The following is a 24,487-nucleotide window of genomic DNA, read 5'->3' as shown; positions in this document are numbered from 1 at the left end:
CTTTAACCCATCATATCTACAGGGCAGAATAGTGTGTCCGCATTTCCGCCTGCTATGCATGGCTGCATGTATCTTTGCATTCTTGGAAGGTGTTTACAAGACAAAGGAGAAAGAAAGAAAGATTGTGGATACGATGGATTCCATAGCAACTGAATGTCAAACTGGCTAGTGTTGATATACTTCTTGTCTTGATATTTTCCAAGCAACGTCAATTACAAAAAAAAAAAAAAAAAAAAAAAAAAAATTTTAATATCTGTCAGCCCACTTGGTATGCAAGACTGCTTTTGTAAGAGAAGGTGTGAATATAGAAGTTTTAAAGTTCACTCGTTTACATCATTCAGGCAGCTTGTAAGACAATTAACACCCTCTCTCAGCATCCATCCAAGCACAAGCAGACGAAGTCCAGTGAAAGCTACTGTAAAACACGATTGAGTGAAACTGACTAGCAGGGCCATCTCAGCAAGCATCAAGAAAGGTAACTGAGAGAAATTTACTAAATAAATCTGCTAATATGTAACATCAAAGGCTTACAAACTGCACATAGGAAATGCAACTATGATGCCACACCTAAAAACCATCACAGTTGCATTACAGCGTGTGCATGTCGCCACCCTCATCCCCCCCCCCCTCCCCCCGACACAAACATGGGTGGGTGGGGGGAAGAGGTGGGAGAGAGAGAGAGAGAGAGAGAGAGAGAGAGAGAGAGAGAGAAGCCAGATCATGACAGAAATGGACATTTTGACAGCAGACTGATTTATCATTATTACTGAGCAAAGTGTCTCCTTCCTCAGTGCGACCATGGCACAGAGAGGCATTATGGTTCACTACCAAAAATACAGTCATAAATACAGTTATTCCTGGGCAGTGTGAAAGAGGATCTGCCTATATGCATAGCAGGAGTGTATTATATCCCTGAATGTGTGGTCTTTCATACAAAGGCCAAAAGACAGGGAATTAACTCAGAATTACGTCCTTCATGCCAACCAGCTAGGATACTGAAAACATCGCCCATAGGAAAACCAACTCTCACTTTCCTCGTATGACATCCGGAAAGCCATGCAGTGAGGCAGTGAAAATGGAAATGATCGAATGGACACCTGGTGTGAATCTTTCTATTATGATGCGACTTCGGTGACTTGCACGTCATTTGAAAATGAGATGAAATTATTAGAACACAAATGCCCAGTCCCTGAGTGAAGAAAATCTCTGGCCTGGCTAGGAATCGAACCCAGGATTGACTCTCAAAAAGCATTTGACCCATTACTATACATGTGCCTATTATGGAAAGCATGATGGTACACAATATCGACCAAAGTTTGTGACTCGACAGGGGATTTTGGTAGGCAGGATGCTCCATATCATCTCAGCTGGAGAGTAATGAATAGAAGTAGAAGTAATTACAGGCATGCTGCAGGGAAGTGTGTTGAGACTCTTGCTGTTCATCTTGCATATTAATGACCTTGCAGACAAAGAAGACTTCACTGCAAATCTGTCACACTTGCAGTACATGTATTGTGGTGACTAGTTTTGAATCAACTGGTTCATTCTCAAGCCTGGTCTACTGAGGGTACGCTGAATGTGTCTGCTCTTAAGGACAACCATCTAATATTGACAATACATGTAACATACGGTGATATTGGATAAATGTCGCAGCATACATATGCTCACTGTACAAGTCAGAAACACATTGTTTGATTCTGATTTGTATAGTGAGCATATGTATATTATTACCTAATCAAACTGACTGATTCTGTCTTGTATAGTGATCATACGTAAATTGTGATATTTATCTGTATTGTGATATTAATCCACTGTCACTGTGCGGTGCACATATTGTCAGTATTAAATGGTTGTCATTAAGATCAGGCACTTTCAGTGCAGACTGAATAGGTCAGACTTGAGAATGAGCCAGTCAGTTCAGAACTAGTCGTCAAATATATGCATGCAACTCTGACAGATTTGAAATAAACTTTTCATGAAATAAAAGTTCTACACCAACAAAATATTCAAACTGCATACTTGCAGACAATATTAACAGTAACATCAGATGTTTGGGAGGTGATTCAACTTTATATAATATATATAACATATATAATTGTGCATAATGTATATAATATCTGAAAAACATTACATGAATAAATGTAAAGAAGAACAGCAGTTAGTCGCAGAAATCTTTAATTACCTTAAGACACAGATTTTGGCTACAACATTATTCATCATCAGTGCATTACCACAAAAGTTATATAGGCACAGACATGTCAGAGCATAAATTTGTGGCAACTGATGTTAGTATTTACATGGCAACAACTAGCCACATAAATACTAGCATCAATTATCACTGACATATCTGTGGAAACATGACTTCTGGTAATGCCCCAATGATGACTATGTTATAGCCAAAATCGATATCTGCAACAGATTATGGATTTCTGCAGTTGACTGTTGTCCTCCTTTACATCTGAATGTTCAATGGTCACTTTGCACCACTGGTACCCAATGGATTCCAGTTCCATTAAACTAAAATCTCACTGAAACTTCCTGGCAGATTAAAACTGTGCGCCCGACCGAGACTCGAACTCGCGACCTATGCCTCTCGCGGGCAAGTGCTCTACCATCTGCCAGGAAGTTTCATATCAGCGCACACTCCGCTGCAGAGTGAAAATCTCATTCTGGTAAAATCTCACTGCCTGAATTTACACAATTTATCGTCTAAAGACTTCTTTACATTCCCCTATGTGAAAAAAAAATGTGTAGACCATGATTCTCATCACCTCGAAAAAGGTGCTGCATAATACCAAAACAATGTTTCCAAAATTGGTTCGAACACACGAGGAAGTGTATAAATATTTTTAGAAATAATAAAATGTTTTGTACAAACGATGGAAAAACCAGAATGGGGATAATGACAGTATTATGAAAAGAATAGTTGTTACTTATCACGTAGCTGAGATGCTGAGATAGGCACAACGAAAGATTGTCAAACAAAGCTTCCGGCCAACCAGGTCTTTGCAAGTTATGTTTGCACAAGTGTGTGTACATGTATGTTATCTATTCGCATGAAGACATGTTTGGCCGAAAGCTTTGTTTGACAGTCTGTTGTCCCTGTCTGCAACCCAACATCTCTGCTATATGGTAGGTAGCAACTATCCTTTTCATAATATTGTCAAAATGCTTTGTATCAAACAAATTTTTTTCAAACTTAAAAGATGGTCCTCAATTATTAGTTGAGAAGTGGCACTTGTTAAAGCTGCCAGTGTTGTTCAAAGGGGAATGCACACAGGACTAATAACAGCACGCTGGTGGAATCTCAGTCACAGAGTGTGGAGTGGAACTCACCTTGAGCATCAGCTCCAGGTCATTGAGTCCTGGCCAGAAGCGGTCCCAGGACAATGTGAGCAGACCTCCGTGCAGGACATTCAGGATGTAGTCCTTCACTGCCGCATGGGCAAAGTTGTTCACGTAGAACTGCCACACAAAACTCAGCATGTTGCTGCAGCCTGAAACAGAATGGGAAATTGGTGTTTAATCTCTCCTCACTAGCAAAGCTGCTTTAGATGAAGCACGAGTTAAGATTGAGAAAGGTTTGGGCTAGAAATTGGTCATGGCACTTGAAAAATAACTATACCAGTATTCACTCCCATATGACGACATAACATCAGTCTTGTGTAAGGGTGTCAGACTTAAGAAAAAATGCATCCAGTCTACAAAGGAGACTGCTTCCTGCTCACCTGTGCGTCCCACCTTAGAATATTGCTCAAGTGTGTGGTACCTGTACTGGACTGGACTAACAGGAGGCACTGAATGTACTGAACGAAGGATGGCACATATCTGCAGCAAGAAAAACAGTCTAAGTTGCAAATAATGGCAGAAGGTTTATTTGCGAGTTTTGCCTTTCTGAGGTATCTTCAGAATTACAGCCTGGGAAAAAAATAAATAGAAACTGATTAGGGGTATAGCCCTACCTAGCAGAAGAAGATGCTTAAAATTTTTTAAGTACTATATTTAAAAAAAAAAAAAAAAAAAAAAAAAAAAAAAAAAAAAAAAAAAAAAAAAAACACAGAATGAATGGAGTTTGGGAATGCGGGTCACTAATAGCCAAAATTTTTGTATGCACCCAGAATGGAAAAGTAAAAAATGTAAAATTATTTTTTTTTAAATGTGGGCCAAATCTGGCAATGAAAAGCTAATTCATTGTGGAACTGTACAAAGGCTGACAATTCTTACCTTTGGGAAAGCATGCAGTAATGCTGACATAGGGCCACACTTATACTCTCAAAACATAAATATTGCAATACAGATTCTTTTCGTTTATTTTATTATTCAGTTATCTGGAGACAATAATTTTTACTCAAGATTTTCTTTTGATGATAAGGGTGTAGTAGTTGTGAATACATAACAACATATGTGCACGATATGTAAAACTGGCGGACAGAAAGCTGCCGATGCAGCAGATGAAAGTTCAGTGTGTGCAAGCACAATAAATATGAATAAAGTGAAAGATGTAATGGTAAGTAAAGCCAATGAAATGAAACACAGATTGAAAATAAATGGTAAAAGTACACTGAAGTGACAAAAGTCATTGGACTGCAATGTGAACATATACAGGTGGTGATGGTATCACATACACATTGTATAAGAGGGCAGTGCTTTGGCAGGGTTGTAATTTGTACTCAGGTGATCCACATGAAAATATGGCTGCACAACCAGACTTAACAGACTTTGAATGCAGAATGGTAGTTGGAGCTAGATGCTTGGGACATTCCATTTTGGAAATCATTATGGACTTAAATATTCTGAGATCTACAGTGTCAAGAGTGTGCTGTGAATACCAAATTTCAGGCATTATCTCCCACCACAGACAAAACAGAGGTCAACAGCCTTTACGTAAGAACTTGGAGCAGAGGCATTTGTGTAGAGTTGTCAGTGTTAACAGAGACACAACACTGCATGAAATGATCACAGCAATCAATGTAGGACATATAACGAATGTAGCCATTAGGACAGTGTGGCAAAATTTGTCTTTAATGAGCTATGGCAGCCCGTGGTCTGGTTAAATGCGTCATGATTCCAGCTGGTAAGAGCTGATAGTAGAGTTTGAGTGTGACACAGACCCCACAAAGCCATGGACAAAGTTGTAAGCACGGCACTATGGGAGCTGGTGGTGGTCCCATAATGACATGGGTTGTGTTTACATAGAAAGAGCTGGATCTTCTGGTCCAAAAGAACTTATCATTAACTGGAAATGGTTATGTTCGGCTACTTGGAGACCATCTACGCCCATTCATGGACTTCATGTTCCCAAACAATGATGGAATTTTCATGGATGACAATGCCCCATGTCAACAGGCCATAATTGTTCATGATTAGTTTGAAGAACATTCTAGACAATTCAAATGAATGATTTGGCCACCCAGATCATCCAACAGATATCCCATCAATCACTTGTGGAACATAATCGAGAGGTCAGTTCGCGCACAAAATCATGCGCAGGCAACACTTTCACTAACATACACACAGTCTTAATTAATTGATTTATTTATTTTTTGTCACCTTCTGTTGCTAGACAGGCCCATACCTCTAAACTGTTTCTATTCATTTTTTCCCATGTAGATATTCTGAAGATGCCTCAAAAAGGCAATACGTGTAAGTAAAGCTTCTGTTGTCATTTGCAACCTGTTTTTCTTAGTGACAGTATATCACTAATGTTGCTGTACCACAAACATGAATTGGGAGGATTTATAGATGGCATGTGTAGTCACAACCTTGTTTAACTAACAGGAGTCTCACAGATATGTTGAAAAACTTGAACTGACAGATGGTGACCATAGATGCCAATTATCCCACAAAAGCTAACATACAAGGTTCCAAGGACCAGTATTAAGTTTTCCCATACGGACTGTGAAAATAAGATAAGACTATGTGCAGTGTCGACAGATGTACAGTAGAATTCCAATTACCCTTACTCCACCTATCTCAACCACCAATTATCTGGGTCACTTTGAGTAAAAAGAAATTTGCACTTTATTATTAAAACTGTTGGTTCTGTTTGATAGTAATTACAGTACACTGTACACAATATATTTTTGTCGCTCTAAAATCAATCTGCAGCTAATGTATTAAAAGACAATATATTCCAGTTAATAATTAATACAGTATGCACATTTTTGTGTATGTGGTGCCAGTCATTCTGTGCGGCCTACACCAGTCTGTGTCATGACCATAGTACACTGATTTTGTGCACTATACATTGTCTTTTTTTTGTTGTGTGTTTTAATTTAGTGTGCAGCGTATGTCTTCTAGAAGAAAACGCTTTGCCGTATCATTGCCAGGCAAAAAGAAGTCCTTGAACAATTAGACAAAGGCACGGTGGTACGCAGTTAGCTGAGCTGTATAGCATGGAAACATCAACGATTTCAGACATAAAAAAGTCCTCTATTTTAAACACTGTGTCCACTCTTGAGGTTAAAGATGGCAGTTTGTCTAGAAAAACGATGAAAACAGCAGAAAACAAAGAGCTTGAAGAGGTATTAAAGTGATTTTTGCAGCAGTGAGAATTGGGAAACCCTATTTCAGTGTCAGCTGTCTGCAGAAAATCAAAGCTTTTAGCTGAGCAATGATGCTATAGAATTTCAAGGGAAGGCATGGTACTCATGAGTTCGATTTAAGTGGTGAAGAACTATCAGCAGACCCAAAAGCAGCAGAAAACTTTACTGAACAATTAAAAAGTGAAGCAGAATGTTATAACCTGCATTTTTCTACAACACAGACGAGACACTCCTTATCTGAATGGCTTTGCCTGAAACAACTTTAGCTTGTAAAAGGAACACAAGCACTCCTTGCCATAAATTTGGTAAAGACTGTGTTGCCATGCTGAACTGTACTGATTCTACGTGAAACCACAAAATATCCCTTCTGTTGATAGGAAAATAAAAAAAATCCTGGGTTCCAAAAATGTTAAAAAAATTCCCATCTTTTATACGAATGAACCACAGGCCTGGATGACTGGTATTTTGTTTCTTGAACGGTAAGATTCAATTTTCATGCCAGAAGCAAAAGAATACCAAAAAACCATAGGAAAATAAGAGTTTAAAGTGATGTTAACTCTGCACAAAGCACCCACACCCACCCCCTAATAGAAAGCCTTCTTGGTAGAGAAGCTGGATTGTTCCTAAACACTCTTCTGCCACCAAATGTAATGAGTTTGCTATAGCTAATGGACCAAGCAGTTATCAAAACTACACTCCTGGAAATTGAAATAAGAACACCGTGAATTCATTGTCCCAGGAAGGGGAAACTTTATTGACACATTCCTGGGGTCAGATACATCACATGATCACACTGACATAACCACAGGCACATAGACACAGGCAACAGAGCATGCACAATGTCGGCACTAGTACAGTGTATATCCACCTTTCGCAGCAATGCAGGCTGCTATTCTCCCATGGAGACGATCGTAGAGATGCTGGATGTAGTCCTGTGGAACGGCTTGCCATGCCATTTCCACCTGGCGCCTCAGTTGGACCAGCGTTCGTGCTGGACGTGCAGACCGCGTGAGACGACGCTTCATCCAGTCCCAAACATGCTCAATGGGGGACAGATCCAGAGATCTTGCTGGCCAGGGTAGTTGACTTACACCTTCTAGAGCATGTTGGGTGGCTCGGGATACATGCGGACGCGTTGTCCTGTTGGAACAGCAAGTTCCCTTGCCGGTCTAGGAATGGTAGAACGATGGGTTCGATGACGGTTTGGATGTACCGTGCACTATTCAGTGTCCCCTCGACGATCACCAGTGGTGTACGGCCAGTGTAGGAGATCGCTCCCCACACCATGATGCCGGGTGTTGGCCCTGTATGCCTCAGTCGTATGCAGTCCTGATTGTGGCGCTCACCTGCACGGCGACAAACACGCATACGACCATCATTGGCACCAAGGCAAAAGCGACTCTCATCGCTGAAGACGACACGTCTCCATTCGTCCCTCCATTCACGCCTGTCGCGACACCACTGGAGGCGGGCTGCACGATGTTGGGGCGTGAGCAGAAGACGGCCTAACGGTGTGTGGGGCCGTAGCCCAGCTTCATGGAGACGGTTGCGAATGGTCCTCGCCGATACCCCAGGAGCAACAGTGTCCCTAATTTGCTGGGAAGTGGCGGTGCAGTCCCCTACGGCACTGCGTAGGATCCTACGGTCTTGGCGTGCATCCGTGCGTCGCTGCGGTCCGGTTCCAGGTCGACGGGCACGTGCACCTTCCGCCGACCACTGGCGACAACATCGATGTACTGTGGAGACCTCACACCCCACGTGTTGAGCAATTCGGCGGTACGTCCACCCGGCCTCCCGCATTCCCACTATACGCCCTCGCTCAAAGTCCGTCAACTGCACATACGGTTCACGTCCACGCTGTCGCGGCATGCTACCAGTGTTAAAGACTGCGATGGAGCTCCGTATGCCACGGCAAACTGGCTGACACTGACGGCGGCGGTGCACAAATGCTGCGCAGCTAGCGCCATTCGACGGCCAACACCGCGGTTCCTGGTGTGTCCGCTGTGCCGTGGGTGTGATCATTGCTTGTACAGCCCTCTCGCAGTGTCTGGAGCAAGTATGGTGGGTCTGACACACCGGTGTCAATGTGTTCTTTTTTCCATTTCCAGGAGTGTATGAAGCATTATGGAAGACAAGTGTTAAGGAAGCTTTTGACAGAAGATGGAAATGAAGAGGCCATTGTGGCTCATCACCAAAAACTGAATTTAAAAGAGTGCTCTTACATGACGCATGATGGCAGAAACATGAAACATGGTGAAGATAACACATTAAAAAGAGCTTGGAATAAATTGAAACGTGTTTCAACCAACTGAAAGGCATTTCAACCAGAGATGAGGTACAGAAAAAGACAAAATGAAGAAGCATGAAAAATAAGAGGAATAAAGAGAAGCAGTAGAGGACAAAATATCACTGGAGGACACACAAAGGGTCCTTTCAGAAGTTCCTGGATGTTCCAATTGTACTGCAGAAGGTACAGGTGAGCAGCTTACCTGTGATTCTTCAGACCCGGGATTCCAAATTCTCAGTGACTATGAAATCATTCAAAGTGTAAGAGAAGAAACTGATGGCCAGGAGGATGACAATGTCGCTGAACCAGGTGAGGAACTGTCAGCTGGTGAGGTGTTTTGAGTTTCTCGTCAGGGAACTAACACGGGTGGAGCAGCAGCTCGAGTATGACCATATGCAGCTCCTCAGCATCGAGCAGATGCGAGACTCAGCTGCACAAAAAGAACTGTGGATGGCGAAACAACTGACTCCGATCAATAGGTTCAAGAAATGATTTCGTATTGTACAAAATCTAAAAAACATTCTTTTGTAGTCATTAAATTGATATTACAGTAGTATGTATACACAAATGTAGTTTTCTTGTAAAGAAATGACATGGTTTCATGATTTATTCAATTATCTGAGTATTTGATTATGTGGATGGGATCTGGCCCCAAGTCATCCAGATAATTGGAGTGCTACTGTATTTAAGAAATCATTCTTCCTGCACTACACACACAACTGGAACTTGAAGAAACTCTAATATATGGTTGTTGTTGTTGTTGTGGTCTTCAGTACTGAGACTGGTTTGATGCAGCTCTCCATGCTACTCTATCCTGTGCAAGCTGCTTCATCTCCCAGTAACTACTGCAACCTAAATCCTTCTGAATCTGCTTAGTGTGTTCATCTCTTGGTCTCCCTCTATGATTTTTACCCTCCACGCTGCCCTCCAATACTAAACTGGTGATCCCTTGATGCCTCAGAACATGTCCTACCAACCGATCCCTTCTTCTAGTCAAGTTGTGCCACAAATTTCTCTTCTCCCCAATCCTATTCAATACCTCCCCATTAGTTATGTGATCTACCCATCTAATCTTCAGCATTCTTCTGTAGCACCACATTTCAAAAGCTTCTATTCTCTTCTTGTCCAAAGTATTTATCGTCCATGTTTCACTTCCATACATGGCTACACTCCATACAAATACTTTCAGAAACGACTTCCTGATATTTAAATCTATACTCGATGTTAACAAATTTGTCTTCTTCAGAAACGCTTTCCTTGCCATTGCCAGTCTACATTTTATATGCTCTCTACTTCGACCATCATCAGTTATTTTGCTCCCCAAATAGCAAAACTCCTTTACTACTTTAAGCCTCTCATTTTCTAATCTAATTCCCTCAGCATCACCCGACTTAATTCGACTACATTCCATTATCCTCGTTTTACTTTTGTTGATGTTCATCTTATATCCTCCTTTCAAGACACTATCCATTCCGTTCAACTGCTCTTCCAAGTCCTTTGCTGTCTCTGACAGAATTACAATCTCATCGGCAAACCTCAAACTTTTTATTTCTTCTCCATGGATTTTAATACCTACTCCGATTTTTTCTTTTGTTTCCTTCACTGCTTGCTCAATATACAGATTGAATAACATCGGGGAGAGGCTACAACCCTGTCTCACTCCCTTCCCAATCACTGCTTCCCTTTCAAGTTGCTCGACTCTTATAACTGCCATCTGGTTTCTGTACAAATTGTAAATAGCCTTTCGCTCCCTGTATTTTACCCCTGCCACCTTTAGAATTTGAAAGAGAGTATTCCAGTCAACATTGTCAAAAGCTTTCTCTAAGTCTACAAATGCTAGAAACGTAGGTTTGCCTTTCCTTAATCTAGCTTCTAAGATAAGTCGTAGGGTCAATATTGCCTCACGTGTTCCTATATTTCTACGGAATCCAAACTGATCTTCCCCGAGGTCGGCTTCTACTAGTTTTTCCATTCGTCTGTAAAGAATTCGTGTTAGTATTCTGCAGCCGTGACTTATTACACTGATAGTTCAGTAATTTTCACATCTGTCAACACCTGCTTTCTTTGGGATTGGAATTATTATATTCTTCTTGAAGTCTGAGGGTATTTCACCTGTCTCATATATCTTGCTCACCAGATGGTAGAGTTTTGTCAGGACTGGCTCTCCCAAGGCTGTCAGTAGTTCTAATGGAATGTTGTCTACTCCCAGGGCCTTGTTTCGACTCAGGTCTCTCAGTGCTCTGTCAAACTCTTCATGCAGTATCGTATCTCCCATTTCATCTTCATCTACATCCTCTTCCATTTCCATAATATTGTCCTCAAGTACATCGCCCTTGTATAGTCCCTCTATATACACCTTCCACCTTTCTGCTTTCCCTTCGTTGCTTTTGAACTGGGTTTCCATCTGAGCTCTTGATATTCATATTAGTGGTTCTTTTTTCTCCAAAGGCCTCTTTAATTTTCCTGTAGGCAGTATCTATCTCACCCCTGTTGAGATAAGCCTCTACATCTTTACATTTGTCCTCTAGCCATCCCTGCTTAGCCATTTTGCACTTCCTGTCGATCTCATTTTTGAGACGTTTGTATTCCTTTTTGCCTGCTTCATTTACTGCATTTTTATATTTTCTCCTTTCATCAATTAAGTTCAATATTTCTTCTGTTACCCAAGGATTTCTACTAGCCCTCGTCTTTTTACCTACTTGATCCTCTGCTGCCTTCACTACTTCATCCCTCAAAGCTACCCATTCTTCTTCTACTGTATTTCTTTCCCCCATTCCTGTCAATTGTTCCCTTATGCTCTCCTTGAAACTCTGTACAACCTCTGGTTCTTTCAGTTTATCCAGGTCCCATCTCCTTAAATTCCCACCTTTTTGCAGTTTCTTCAGTTTTAATCTACAGTTCATAACCAATAGATTGTGGTCAGAGTCCACATCTGCCCCTGGAAACGTCTTACAATTTAAAACCTGGTTCCTAAATCTCTGTCTTACCATTATATAATCTATCTAAAACCTGTCAGTATCTCCAGGCTTCTTCCATGTATACAACCTTCTTTTATGATTCTTGAACCAAGTGTTAGCTATCATTAAGTTGTGCTCTGTGCAAAATTCTACCAGATGGCTTCCTCTTTCATTTCTTCCCCCCAATCCATATTCACCTACTACGTTTCCTTCTCTTCCTTTTCCTACTACCGAATTCCAGTCACCCACGACTATTAAATTTCCGTCTCCCTTCACTATCTGAATAATTTCTTTTATTTCATCATACATTTCTTCAATTTCTTTGTCATCTGCAGAGCTAGTTGGCATATAAACTTGTACTACTGTGGTAGGTGTGGGCTTCGTGTCTATCTTGGCCACAATAATGCATTCACTATGCTGTTTGTAGTAGCTTACCCGCACTCCTGTATTTTTATTCATTATTAAACCTACTCCTGCATTCCCCCCGTTTTGATTTTGTATTTACGAGGGCGGTTCAGAAAGTAACCTCCGATTGGTCACAGTGCGGGTTGTGGGGGGAGTAGCGACGCCATCTGTGCGTTCACGCACTCAACAGGTCAGTCGGCATCAAGCCGTGGTCGAGTGAACGTCGTACCTGCGCTAGTTTAGTTTTTGTGGCAGTTTGAAATGTGTGCTGCAATAGAAAACCCCGCCAAATGTGAAGTGCATGCTGTCATAAGGTTTTTTACAGCCAAAGGATATTCTGCAGCAGCTGTTCATCGTGAGCTTTGTGCCGTGTACGGACCAAGACTTATGAGTGAAGGAGTTGTCCGTGAATGGGTACGTTTATTTAAAAGTGGACGAGAAAACGTTCATGATGAAGAGAGGAGTGGTAGACCATCATTGGTGACTGACGAACTCGTTCAGACAGTTGATGCAAAAGTTCGTGAAAATCGACGTTTCTCAATGTCGGAGTTGTCTACTGGTTTTCCACAGATTTCTAAGACTCTCTTGTACGAGATAGTGACAGCAAGATTGGGTTACCGTAAGTTCTGTGCACGATGGGTGCCCAAAATTCTTACCGACCACCACAAAACTCAAAGAATGGCCTCTGCATTAGACTTTCTGTCACGTTATGAGGACGAAGGAGAACCATTGTTAAACAGAACCGTGACCGGTGACGAAACCTGGATTAAGTACGTGAACCCTGAGACAAAAGAACAATCAAAGATGTGGGCACATTCAAATTCGCCTACCAAACGAAGAAAAGCCTCGCAAGATTTTTCTGCCAGAAAACTGATGGCAACGGTGTTTTGGGATGCCAAAGGGGTGTTATTGGTTGAATTCATGGAACGTGGTACGACCATTAATCACGACGTGTACTGTGAAACAATAAAAAAGTTACGAAGGGCTATACAGAACAAACGCCGTGGTATGTTGACTTCCGGTATCGTTTTTTTGCACGATAACGCCCGTCCTCACTCTGCTCGCAGAACAACGGCCCTTCTTGAGTCCTTCAAGTGGGACGTTATCAACCATCCACCTTACAGCCCAGACCTGGCGCCAAGTGATTATCACCTCTTCATGCATTTGAAGAAATGGCTCGGGTCACAGCGGTTTGATGACGACGAAGAGCTCAAAGATGCGGTCACAGGCTGGCTCCAGGCACAAGCGGGTGATTTTTATGCAGAAGGAATTTCAAAGCTTGTGAAGAGATACGATAAGTGCCTCAATCGCTATGGAGACTATGTAGAAAAATAGTGCAAAGATGTAGTTGTAAGATGTATATATTAAAATATTTTTATTTAACTTGGTGTATTTTTTTAAACCAACCGGAGGTTACTTTCTGAACGGCCCTCGTATAACCATGTATTCGCCTGACCAAAAGTCTTTTTCCTCCTGCCACCGAACTTCACTAATTCCCACTATATCTAACTTTAACCTATCCATTTCCCATTTTAAATTTTCTAACCTACCTGCCCGATTAAGGGATCTGACATTCCACGCTCCGATCCATAGAACGCCAGTTTTCTTTCTCCTGATAACGATGTCCTCCTGAGTAGTCCCCGCCCGGAGATCCGAATGGGGGACTATTTTACCTCCGGAATATTTTACCCAAGAGGACGCCATCATCATTTAACCATACACTAAAGCTGCATGCCCTCGGGAAAAATTACGGCTGTAGTTTCCCCTTGCTTTAAGCCGTTCGCAGTACCAGCACAGCAAGGCCGTTTTGGTTATGGTATCATACCAAATGCCACCTGTCGTGTACTTCACTGGTTTGCAGAGCATGTACACAGACAAAAAAAGCTAAGCCCTTGCGGGGGGGGGGGGGGGGGGGGGGGGGGGGGGGGGTCAGAAACGGAAACGAGACTTCACAGGTCGAGTTGATGTCTGGTGTGCGATCACAAAATCGAGTCAAACTTACAGATGCCTTAACAGAATGAGGCCCACATATCAATATGATGTTGCACCCTCTCTGCCCAGGATGAACACACTGCTTCTGTTCAGAAGGGTGTCACATGGCCACTGTATCCTCTCCTGAGGCAAGCTGAACCACAGCCGTCGTAACTGGCCCTCAATATCCGGGATACTGGTTCTGGTGTGGATTTGATATCTGAGCTGCTCCTACACATACGAGGGGGTAAAAAATAAGATAACACTGCCGTAGGCAGAGCTTGGGTAGTACACATTTCTGTCACTTGGAATGTGAAGCGCAACTCCTTGCCACTTCAGTGCCACCTATGTTGTCGACCTGGCTTGTTCTGTTCTTACATGAACAATGTGCAGCTTTGAAATTTTGTTTTCTACTCAGTAAAAATGCTGCTGAAACTGTTTTAATGCTGAAAACAGGTTTTCTCAATTTAAAAGTGGCAACATGTCGATTAATGACAAACCTCATTCCTGATGTCCATCGACTGCCCAAATTGATGAAAATATTGAAAAAGCTTGTGCTCACAGACCGTTCACATACAACTGCACAAATGTCAGAGATCAGTGGGTTATTTGTGAGCTCAGTTCAGCAAATCTTAAAGGAAGATTTGGGAATGAAAAGGGTTGCTGCCAAGTTTGTTCCTCGGCCTCTGACTGACAATCAAAAGGAACATTGAATTGGAACATGTCATCCTTTGAAACAACAGCCTGAAACTGATCCAGATTTTCGGTCAAAGAATCATTACTGGTGACGAATCAGAGTGCTATAGTTATGACACAGAAAAAAAGGCAACAGTCGAACCAATGGAAGATGTCATCATCACTCGGTCCAAAAAATGTCGTCAAGTCAAATTAAATATCGCAACAATGCTGATTTGCTTTTTTGATGCCAAGGGCATGGTTCATTCAGAGTTTGTTCCCCCAAGTCAGACCATCAGTCACCTTTTATTTCAAAGTGTTAAGAAGATTGCACAACAGTGTTTGTCAAAAAAGACCAGATTTGTGATAGATGGGAGAATGGTTCTTCCATCACGACAACGCACCTGCACACACAGCTATCTCTGGTAGACAGTTTTTGGCTAAAAATGGCACGGTTGCTCTGCGCCATGTACCTTACTCGCCTGGCGTGATTCAGTGTGACTTTTTCTTATTTCCACACATGAAAAGGAACATGAAAGGAGACTGATTTGACAACATTGACGAAGTCAAGAAAAAAACTAGGAGCTGTAGGCCATTTGTAAAGATGACTACAAAAAATGTCTCAAACATCGGAAGTACAGATGGGAAAAGTATATTTGTCGTATGGAGAGTATTTTGAAGGGTTAAGGTTATGTTATAAACAATCTGAAAATATATAGCTCTAAGAAATTAATTTTGTGTGTGTGTCTATTGAGGACTGATCTTGGGATCTTACTGGCCATGGGTGTATCTCCACATCAAGCAAACACTTCACAGGCACGTGTCATCTGCAGATAACATTGACCTGTCGAAAAATGCCAACACAGTACTGTCGTATGAGAGTTAATACTTGAGAATCCAGTATGTGCTGTGAAAGCTCCCTCAATCGCAACGCCACGACCTGAAGTCATACCTGATGGCTCCCCGCCCCACACCACGACACCTCTCTCTGGGATTCCTTGCCAGGTCACTGCTATACTCACTGATGCTGGCAATCTGGGTAGTGTAGAACTGCACTTCATCAATGAATGCATTGCAATGCCATTTGTCGGCAGTCCATGCCTCCCTGTCACAGCACAGTTCCAAATGCAGCCATCTGTGTTGTGGCCTTAACAGCAGCCTACGTATGGGACAGTAATTCTCTAGTTCGGCTGCTGCTAGTATCCGACCAATGGTGCACAATGATGCAGAATGTAGGAGGGAGTCCATTACTTGTTCTCAGTTGGCGGGCAAAGATGTGAAGGGGTTATGATGTGTTTTGTGTGCAATATAAATGGTCCTCTCTCGTGGTGGTCAGATGTGGTCAACTGGGACCTTGATGACTAGCATGCCACCCCTCACATTCCCATGCAGTCCAGTGTAGTGTAACACATCAACTTGTTGGTGACATATGTTGCACAAGCATTTTTTGAACAAATGACGACTGTCACTATAAAAAGTTTATTTTTATAATGTATTAAGTAAACTACTGTCTGGATGTATGTTTCATTAATGTGCACGAGTCGTGAGATGGATTGATGCAGCGTATCTGAGAGCTAGGAAAATGATAAATATCGCATTGTATTCACAGTACTTATTGGTCAGGAGGTTCATTCCGTGTCATCAGTTCCTGCCTGAGATGTGGTGCTTTCCATAGAGGAAGAGTGGCCACGTACACTTTGTCGTTATCAACGTTTTTGCGATGTTTCGCACAATGTAATAGCTTTGTAATGCACAGTTATTGTAAACAAGAGTACAGTGTACGAGGCATTTTTAATGAGAAGCCTCTTATTTATTTTGAGACTTGGATTTGTACTGTTAGCTTCAAGCAGTAGCTGCAGCACTTTAAGAAAAGAAGTTCAATCAGAAGAGATTGGCAAGTGTGCTGAAATAGTAAGTTGTACAAGATTGAATAACAGGAATTCGTAGCTCCTGATCAGACTTACTTCACCATCCCACAGCACAGTAAAGAACAAGTGGAACAGCGCACCAAGATCAAGCCACTGTCACATCTGAATGCCTCACACATCTGGATATTGCACAACTTGACAAGCTGGCCAAATGGAGACCAAAGCGAGGCCCCTTTCAAACTCTGTCAGGAGCTGATAATGTTGTCTCACACGAGTACACAGCATCTCCATGTCCTTCACAGTGATCACTTAACGTCTGGCACTATTCATGCCTCTCGTACAGCATATTAGGCATGGTAACAATATTAAACATGAGCAACACAAATGCATTAAGGTGACCGATCTATTTGTCACAGAGAATTGCAACTCTAATCATTTACATACCCAGTAAAGGCACGTACATATATGAAGTTGCATCGACATCTAACTACATTTTCTGGGTGCTTTACTTCTTTTTGCCAGGTAGTATATGATTGTCATTAGAAATACTCCATCTGAATGAGCACTGAGGATCTGAAGGATATCCTGTGTTACAGCTCAAAAAAACAGTGATCACAACTGAAGAGTTAGAATTCTAAGTAACAAAATGCAATTTCTAGATTATTCAGAATAAATGCTAAGCAGATAACGTGAACATAAGAACGTACTATCTCCACATTGACTCTTGCTCATTAACTTCAGGAAGCAAGTTATCACATGACATGATCCAAAAGTAACAAATAAAAAATGAGTTTCCTAAGTAAATTTGCACTGAAATGCCAAAAAACCTACATCCAGCAAGCAAGTTATGCAATACTGTATTTGTACCTCTAGTAATCATTTTACTGTTCATTCTTGGCACAATTTGCTGTAAAACTGTTCGTGCACCTCGGGTAGGTATTCCTCATACTCCTGAAGTTTATTTTCTTCTCTGAAGACAATCCTTTTGCACCAGTAGCCTCAATGAATGTGATTGTTTTGAAGTCTTCACTTCACCATCTTTTTTCCAACACTCTTATCATTAAAAAAAAAAAAAAAATTATGGCATTTCAGTCTTTTGATCGCTATTTTTTATTTTCAATTACCGGTTTCAGGCTAGCTGCCCATCTTCAGATCATATATTGCAGTTACAGATTAACTTGTCAGTACAGAACTATCGGTTCACTGTCTTGACACCCCCGGCTCCCTACCTCAAATTGTTCAGTGAAGCCTGTCCTGTTAAATTTTTGCACACTGTCATGACAGTGAACCGATAGTTCTGTACTGACAAGTTACTCTGTAACTGCAATATATGATCTGAAGATGGGCAGCTAGCCTGAAACCAGTCACTGAAAATAAAAAATAGCGATCAAAGGTTGAAATGCCATATTTTTATTTAAAGAACAATCGCGGAAATCCCATTAAGACAATCATGTCTAGTTTTGATAAACTCTTATCATTTCCCATCCTTCTATTACAGCCACTCCTCATCCTCCTCCTCCTCCTCCTCCTTCTTCTGACCCAGGTGTGGTGATTTTAATCCATGAGGCAGTACTTATACTACCCATGGTTATGTTAATGACCTATCAGGTGCTTTCTGAAAGTCAATAAAATAACTGCCTTTCATCTGAACAACTTTAGATGGTTACTTATTGTGGGTTGTTGCTAAGATGTTCATTACAACATGAGTAACAAAATGCTTCTTCACCTTTGCTCTTTTATTCAATAAATGGAACATCACAGTCACAAGCTAAAATGCTGAGGCCAGAAACAATTGCGTTCTATTGACACACAGGTACCACCACCAATGAAGACATGCCACAGACAGGCTACAAAGTGGCAGGACCACGTTGGAGAGTATAATCCTGATGTCCGCTATAGACAACTGATCTAACACAATCTGCATTTACCCATTTAGCATGAACAAATCATAGGCTTACTTCTCATGCCATCTTTTGGCTTTTGTAGAACATACAGCAGCCATCATTAGAGGTAGCCCTTTTAGTATGTAAAAGCCCTGTTCACATACCACCTAACGAAATAGAAAAAAACAATTTATACAAAACTGGCACTTAGCCCCTTCAGAATGATAACCCTTCAATTATGCTGATTGCTCTGAATACCGGCAGATAGGAAAGACGAAGGTAATTTCATACCACTGCATTTGAGTCAGCACACAGGATTTGGAAATGAGGTCATTCTGCAATGGTGTCCATATTATTTTGCCCAGCTCCTGTTACCATTAAGGGGAGGTATACTATCTTTGGCCCGAAAAAAGGATGTTCTTTGAGAATTTTTTTCTCGGGGTGTGTTATAGGTATCAATGTCAAATTTGGTCAAAATGTTTATTGATATTTTCTCTACATACTGGAATTTTTTTGACCGGAAATGTTGAAGAGCATAGGCGGAAGTGCCATTGGAACGAAACAAAATTTTGATGCAGACCTCCACGCGCAGTATGTAACATATCAGCCGGCTGATCTGAAATCAAAATTGAATAGACATTATTGAAGTATATAAGATACTTTAGAAGTTTTACCTTGCTTAAGTTATTTGGACCATACGAAACAAAATGGCGGCCATTTGAAGAAAAATAGGGTTTCCTTCATCGATTTTTCGACTTCATCGGCCAAGTAAAAATATTTATAGTTGATGGATCGTGGTACAACTCCTAGACACTTTAGTTAGCTTCGTCGGAAACAAAGAATCATGCCAACAGGTTCAGCAGATTTGAAGTTACCATATCGCGCAATAAAAAAAATGTAATTTTGAGAAAAACATGTTTGATGTTTTGACTACATATAAATGCAATATATGCAAGGTACGTTCAATCTGTTGTTCTGGGTCCATAAACTAGTCCTTCTTCTTCCTCATAGAGGGCATTCTAGGCCATCCTGCGCTGCTTCAGAGCCGCTCGTACGACCGGTGACAAGCAGTTTTCGGCCACTTGAATCTGGTAGTTGTCCGAATGCTTGGCAAACTGCGTCGAATAGAGTCCCAGGGTGACGTCCAATGTTGTCATGGTCTTCTTCAGAATTGCTGAATACCCTTCATCGAAGCTGCTCACTGCCAGGAAAGTCATAATCTCCACTGTCTTCTCACCAGAATGCAAATGCTTGGGGGCTAATTTCCAAACACACGCGTTCAAAATTTCATTTGAATTTTGTATGTTTCCTCCCAAGCACTGGTACAATTACTCGTCCCCCAAAAGAAAAAAAACTGGTGCATGAAAAAGGCTGATTTCAGGCAGGTGCATTTTTTTGTTCAACCACAAATAACAAACATTTCCGTTCCGTATTCGGAAAAACTGTTTCAGGGGTGGATTCAAAATACTTTTATGGGTCCAAAAATTCAATTTTTTAAAAAATCAATTTTTTGAACCAAAAGATAGTAAACCTCCCCTTAAGAAGGCATTTAAAACCCTGAAGTACCTACAATTAACACTCTACAGCTACACATCTGACTGTGCATACCTGGTAGAGTGTCGAGCACGAACCGCACGCACTCCACAAAAGTGCCAACAAAGCGCTGCGCGTGAGCCCCGTCTGCCACTATCCACGGCAGCAGCACGGAACGGTCGTCGGCCAGCTGCTGGATCCACGCGGCGGCCGGCTCTCGCAGGTTGCGCGTCCAGTAAGGGGCGAGCCACGGTGAGAACATCTCACTCAGGGCCGGCCACAGGTGGCGCTCGCACACTGTTACAAGAGGAAACGAATATACACTGACTCTCGCATATGAGATGAAGAACTACTCAGTCCAAATTTTACTAGTATTTTTATCAACACAGTATGGTGGGATTCAAAGTATAATATACCGGGTGGCCCGAATCAATCTGAAAATTAGGAAGGGAGTTGCAGGGCAGGTTGTGCTAAGAAATAACTGTTAAAAATAAAAATAACAAAAAAGAAATAAACAAAATAATAAATAAATTTGGTATGTAGCACCATTTCTGAGTTAATACCCAGTGAAGTTTGTCAGTCTGACCACAGCGTGCACAAATTCGAGTGGTCTGCCAGATATGATTAGTGTCAGCTGTTCTCATAGCATAGATGACAGTTCACAAGACTGCTCAGCCTTTGACTCAGATTCCATCATTACTATTGTCCCATGTCCAATTTTTGTATCGCTCTCTCTTTCAGTTTTAGGAAACCAAATGAAGACCACATTTGGCGAAACCATCTCTGGTGAGCCCCTTGTACTTGCATTTGCAATGGCCCATTTGGTTTCAATGCAAGTTAACTTGGAAATGGCACACCACATCAATTTCTTTGCTTAACAATAATTTCTCAGAAAAACTTACTCTGCTACACTCTTACAAGCTTTTCAGACTGTTTCTAATCTCCCTGTACGTTGTCAAACAGCTTATATGCGTTTAGAAAAACACATGGTATGTTGGTTTACAGGTCAGCTGCCATGAAATGACCACTTGGAACATTTGTTTTTACCAGTGAATGACATTTACACAGAGCCTTTATGTTTTCAGATTCACTCACAGTGGTTGTCATTATTCAAATACAACACAGTATTTTTTTCTTTTTTTTTTTCAGTTCATGTAAACCAGTTGAAATACATGGTGTACCATGATAGTCTGTGCCGTCTTGCTACGTGAATAATAATGAAAACCACTGTGAACGAATGTGATGGTTGGTTAGTTGGTTGATTTGGAGGAGGGGACCAAACTGCAAGGTCATTGGTCCTGTCAGATCAGGAAAGGATGAGGAAGGAAGTCAGCCCTGCCCTTTCAAAGAAACCATCCTGACTCCTGACGTTTCCCTAAAGCGATTTACAAAACTCACGAGAAACCTAAATCAGGATGGCCAGACACGGGTTTGAACCGTTGTCCTCCCAAATGCGAGTCCAATGTGATAACCACTGCGCTACCTCACTCGGTGCGGGAATATGGAAACATCAAGAACATCATCAGTGTTATTTATCGGTGCAAGATGGTAAAAACAAAGTTCCATGTGGTAATTTCATACTCACCCATGAAACAACATGCTGTGTGTCTCTATAAAAGCATGCAAGCCATCTGACGAATAATGTGCGAATTCAACTCTAATAACAGTGCTCTGAATGAAGTAAACTAAACCAAATTGCAGCCGGTTGCTCTTGTACATTATGCACATACAATCATCAATTTTTGTGTTTCAATCAGTAGAATTCCTAGAGAGCAGAGGCTATGATTTAGTAACTCTTGAAAATAGCTGACACTGTAGCAGCTGCCCTGTATATTGTCAAATACGAGGCATGTCTGGAAAGCAAGTACCACTTCATTCTACCACTGCGGCAATAGTGTCACAGTTCCACACATTTGCAGTCATCTCTCAGGTTCATTATCACATCAGAGTTGGATTGTGTTGTGCTTATATTGGTTAGTCATCATCCAAAATGTTTAAGACAATCTCTGAGCCTGCAGACTGTGGTGTAGTGTGTACTGTAATATGTTTTTTGAGCACAAAGAATGCTAAGTGGGCTGAAAAATTCATTGTCAGCTTGTAGAGATTTAAGCTGAAAATGTAATGACTGATGGAATGCTGAGAAACTGGGTGAGATAAATCAATGACGGATGAACCCATATTCATGATAAAGCACAGAGTGGGTGGCCTTCTTTTATCAGTGATGGTTTGGTTGAGAAATTAGATGAGAAAATCCATGAAAACAGACAGTTCACAATGAGAATGCTTTGTGATCATTTTTCCACAGATTTCAAGAACTGTTTTGCATGAGACTGTCACAAATCACTTAAATTTTCACAAATGTGCTCCTCTTGAGTTCCAAAAATGCTTACGGATGTCCACAAAATGAAGCAAATTGGCAAAACTTTGACATTTCTTACCCATTACAGTGACGAGGGAGATGAATTCTTAAACAGGATCATGATCAATCATGAAACATGGGTTTGTCATGTCAGTCGAGAATCAAAAGAATGGTCAATGGAGCGGAGGAACTCACAATCCCCCAGAATACAAAAATTCAAAACAACATTGTCAGCACAAAAAGTAATGTGCATTGTGTTCTGGGACAGCTAGGGCATTCTGCTTGTTGAGTTCGTTCCCCAACAATCGAGACTGATACTGTGAAACACTCACAAAACTTTGGCGTGCATTGCAAAACAGAAGATGTGGAATGCTCAGTCAAGGCATTGGTTTGTTTCACATTTGTTTCACAAAGCATTCTACTAGCATCACTTAAAACCTTATTCAATAATTTAGTTGGGAGTAGTTCAATCACTTGCCATATGTCTCCATTCTCACGCCTTCTGACTCCCCCTTGTTCTTGAATTTGAGTGTGATTTTGGGGGAAGGTGCTTTGAAATGGATGACAATGCTAAAAATGGTATTTGGCAGTAGCTGACTACACTGGTGGCCTCTTTTTATGAAGAGCGGGTAGAAAAGTTGATTTTCTGCTATGACGAATGCCTCAACAATGGTGGCAACTACGTAGAAACATAGTTTAAGAAATACTCTTCCTTGTAAGAATAAATTATGGATTGAGAAAAATGTTTTACGAGTTTTTCTCCAAAACAACACTTACTTCCTGGACACAGCTCATAATAATAACACAGCTGTCAATTAGTAGTACACAAGACTCTAGAAGCATATTTATGAACAGGTGACGATGATGGTTAGGGTACATAAAGACCTCATAACCAACAAAATACCAATAGCCAGACAAGTTTGTCAGGGGGTACAGTATCTCCAATGTTGTTTACTCTAGCCATGGATGATTTCTTCAAAGGGTTAGAATGAGGAAGCAGGGTGATCAAAGTCAATGGCATGTCACTGAACTGCCTCTGATTTGCTGACACCTGTGTGCTCATAAGTGAAGACCTGACAGAACCAACAATTGTGATTCAAGAATTCAAAGTTAACTCTGCACCAGTTGGTTTTGAGATGAATATGGGAAAAACCTAAGTCCTGAATCCAAATACACAACTATTGAAGCTACCTCAGGAAATGTCTATCTCAGCCGTCAAATTCAGCTAGGGAAAGCCTGCCACAAGGCACAGTTTCCACAAAGAATAGGGTTGAGCTAAGAGACATTTACGGGGCTTCAGCTCATACCAACCAACTAGGATGAAACAATTAACACAAAGAAGACGTGCACTATACTTGTGTCCTGTGAGTGGCAATGAGGTCCAGAATGACTGGACATACAAAAGGCAAGTGCTCATACATAATGGCATGAACAAATAGAGGGGAGGATGCTGGGCATCAGCTGTGAGGACAAGATCTGGAATTAGGTCATTACAAGAAGGAGAAGGAAATGGGTAAAACAGAAAATCGCAAGAGTTACCAGGCTGAGTGGGAATGTGACGACCACATAGTAAGGAAAGACACTAAAAGATTAACCAATAAGATGGTTTATTAGATATCTTGGGAACAAAAAAAGGGGGGGGGGGTGGAGGAAATGGACATCTTCAGCTAATATGCCAGGGTGCAAATTGGATTGGGGATATTATACACATTAGAAATGTGAGCTTTCTCTTTATTTTCTTTGTCATTTAACAATACTGAGCAGCAGCAACATGGCGCCATATACAGCCTTTAATGATATAATTTTATAATGGTTAGTTGGTATTGTTGGGCACGGTGCTGTAGTGGTAAGGCACTTGCCTGGATATCGACAGGCTGCAAGTTAAAATCCTGGCCAGACCACGGAAATTTTCAGTCTGCCTTCACTCTAATCTTCACCCCTTAGAGGAGTCGCCAGGGATGACACGCACGTTCCACATTAACCTGTATGCAGTGGAACTTCGAT

General features: G+C 41.4%; 1 protein-coding gene across 1 annotated transcript in view; it reads right to left on the bottom strand.

Annotated features, from left to right (window-relative positions):
• Positions 1–24,487, bottom strand: part of LOC126428401 (ectopic P granules protein 5 homolog) — a 359,767-nt gene that overhangs the window by 85,368 nt on the left and 249,912 nt on the right. Inside the window, exons 32-33 of the mRNA XM_050090322.1 lie at positions 20,200–20,421; positions 3,337–3,497 (exon numbers count right to left, since the gene is read on the bottom strand). Of these exons, the coding sequence (XP_049946279.1) occupies positions 3,337–3,497; positions 20,200–20,421 (383 nt within the window). The remainder of the gene's footprint in view (positions 1–3,336; positions 3,498–20,199; positions 20,422–24,487) is intronic.

The sequence above is a fragment of the Schistocerca serialis genome, chromosome 12, assembly GCF_023864345.2.
Source record: "Schistocerca serialis cubense isolate TAMUIC-IGC-003099 chromosome 12, iqSchSeri2.2, whole genome shotgun sequence".
NCBI lineage: Eukaryota > Metazoa > Arthropoda > Insecta > Orthoptera > Acrididae > Schistocerca > Schistocerca serialis.
Note: the sequence above shows the minus strand (reverse complement) of the source record. Positions and strands in the feature narration are given on the sequence as shown.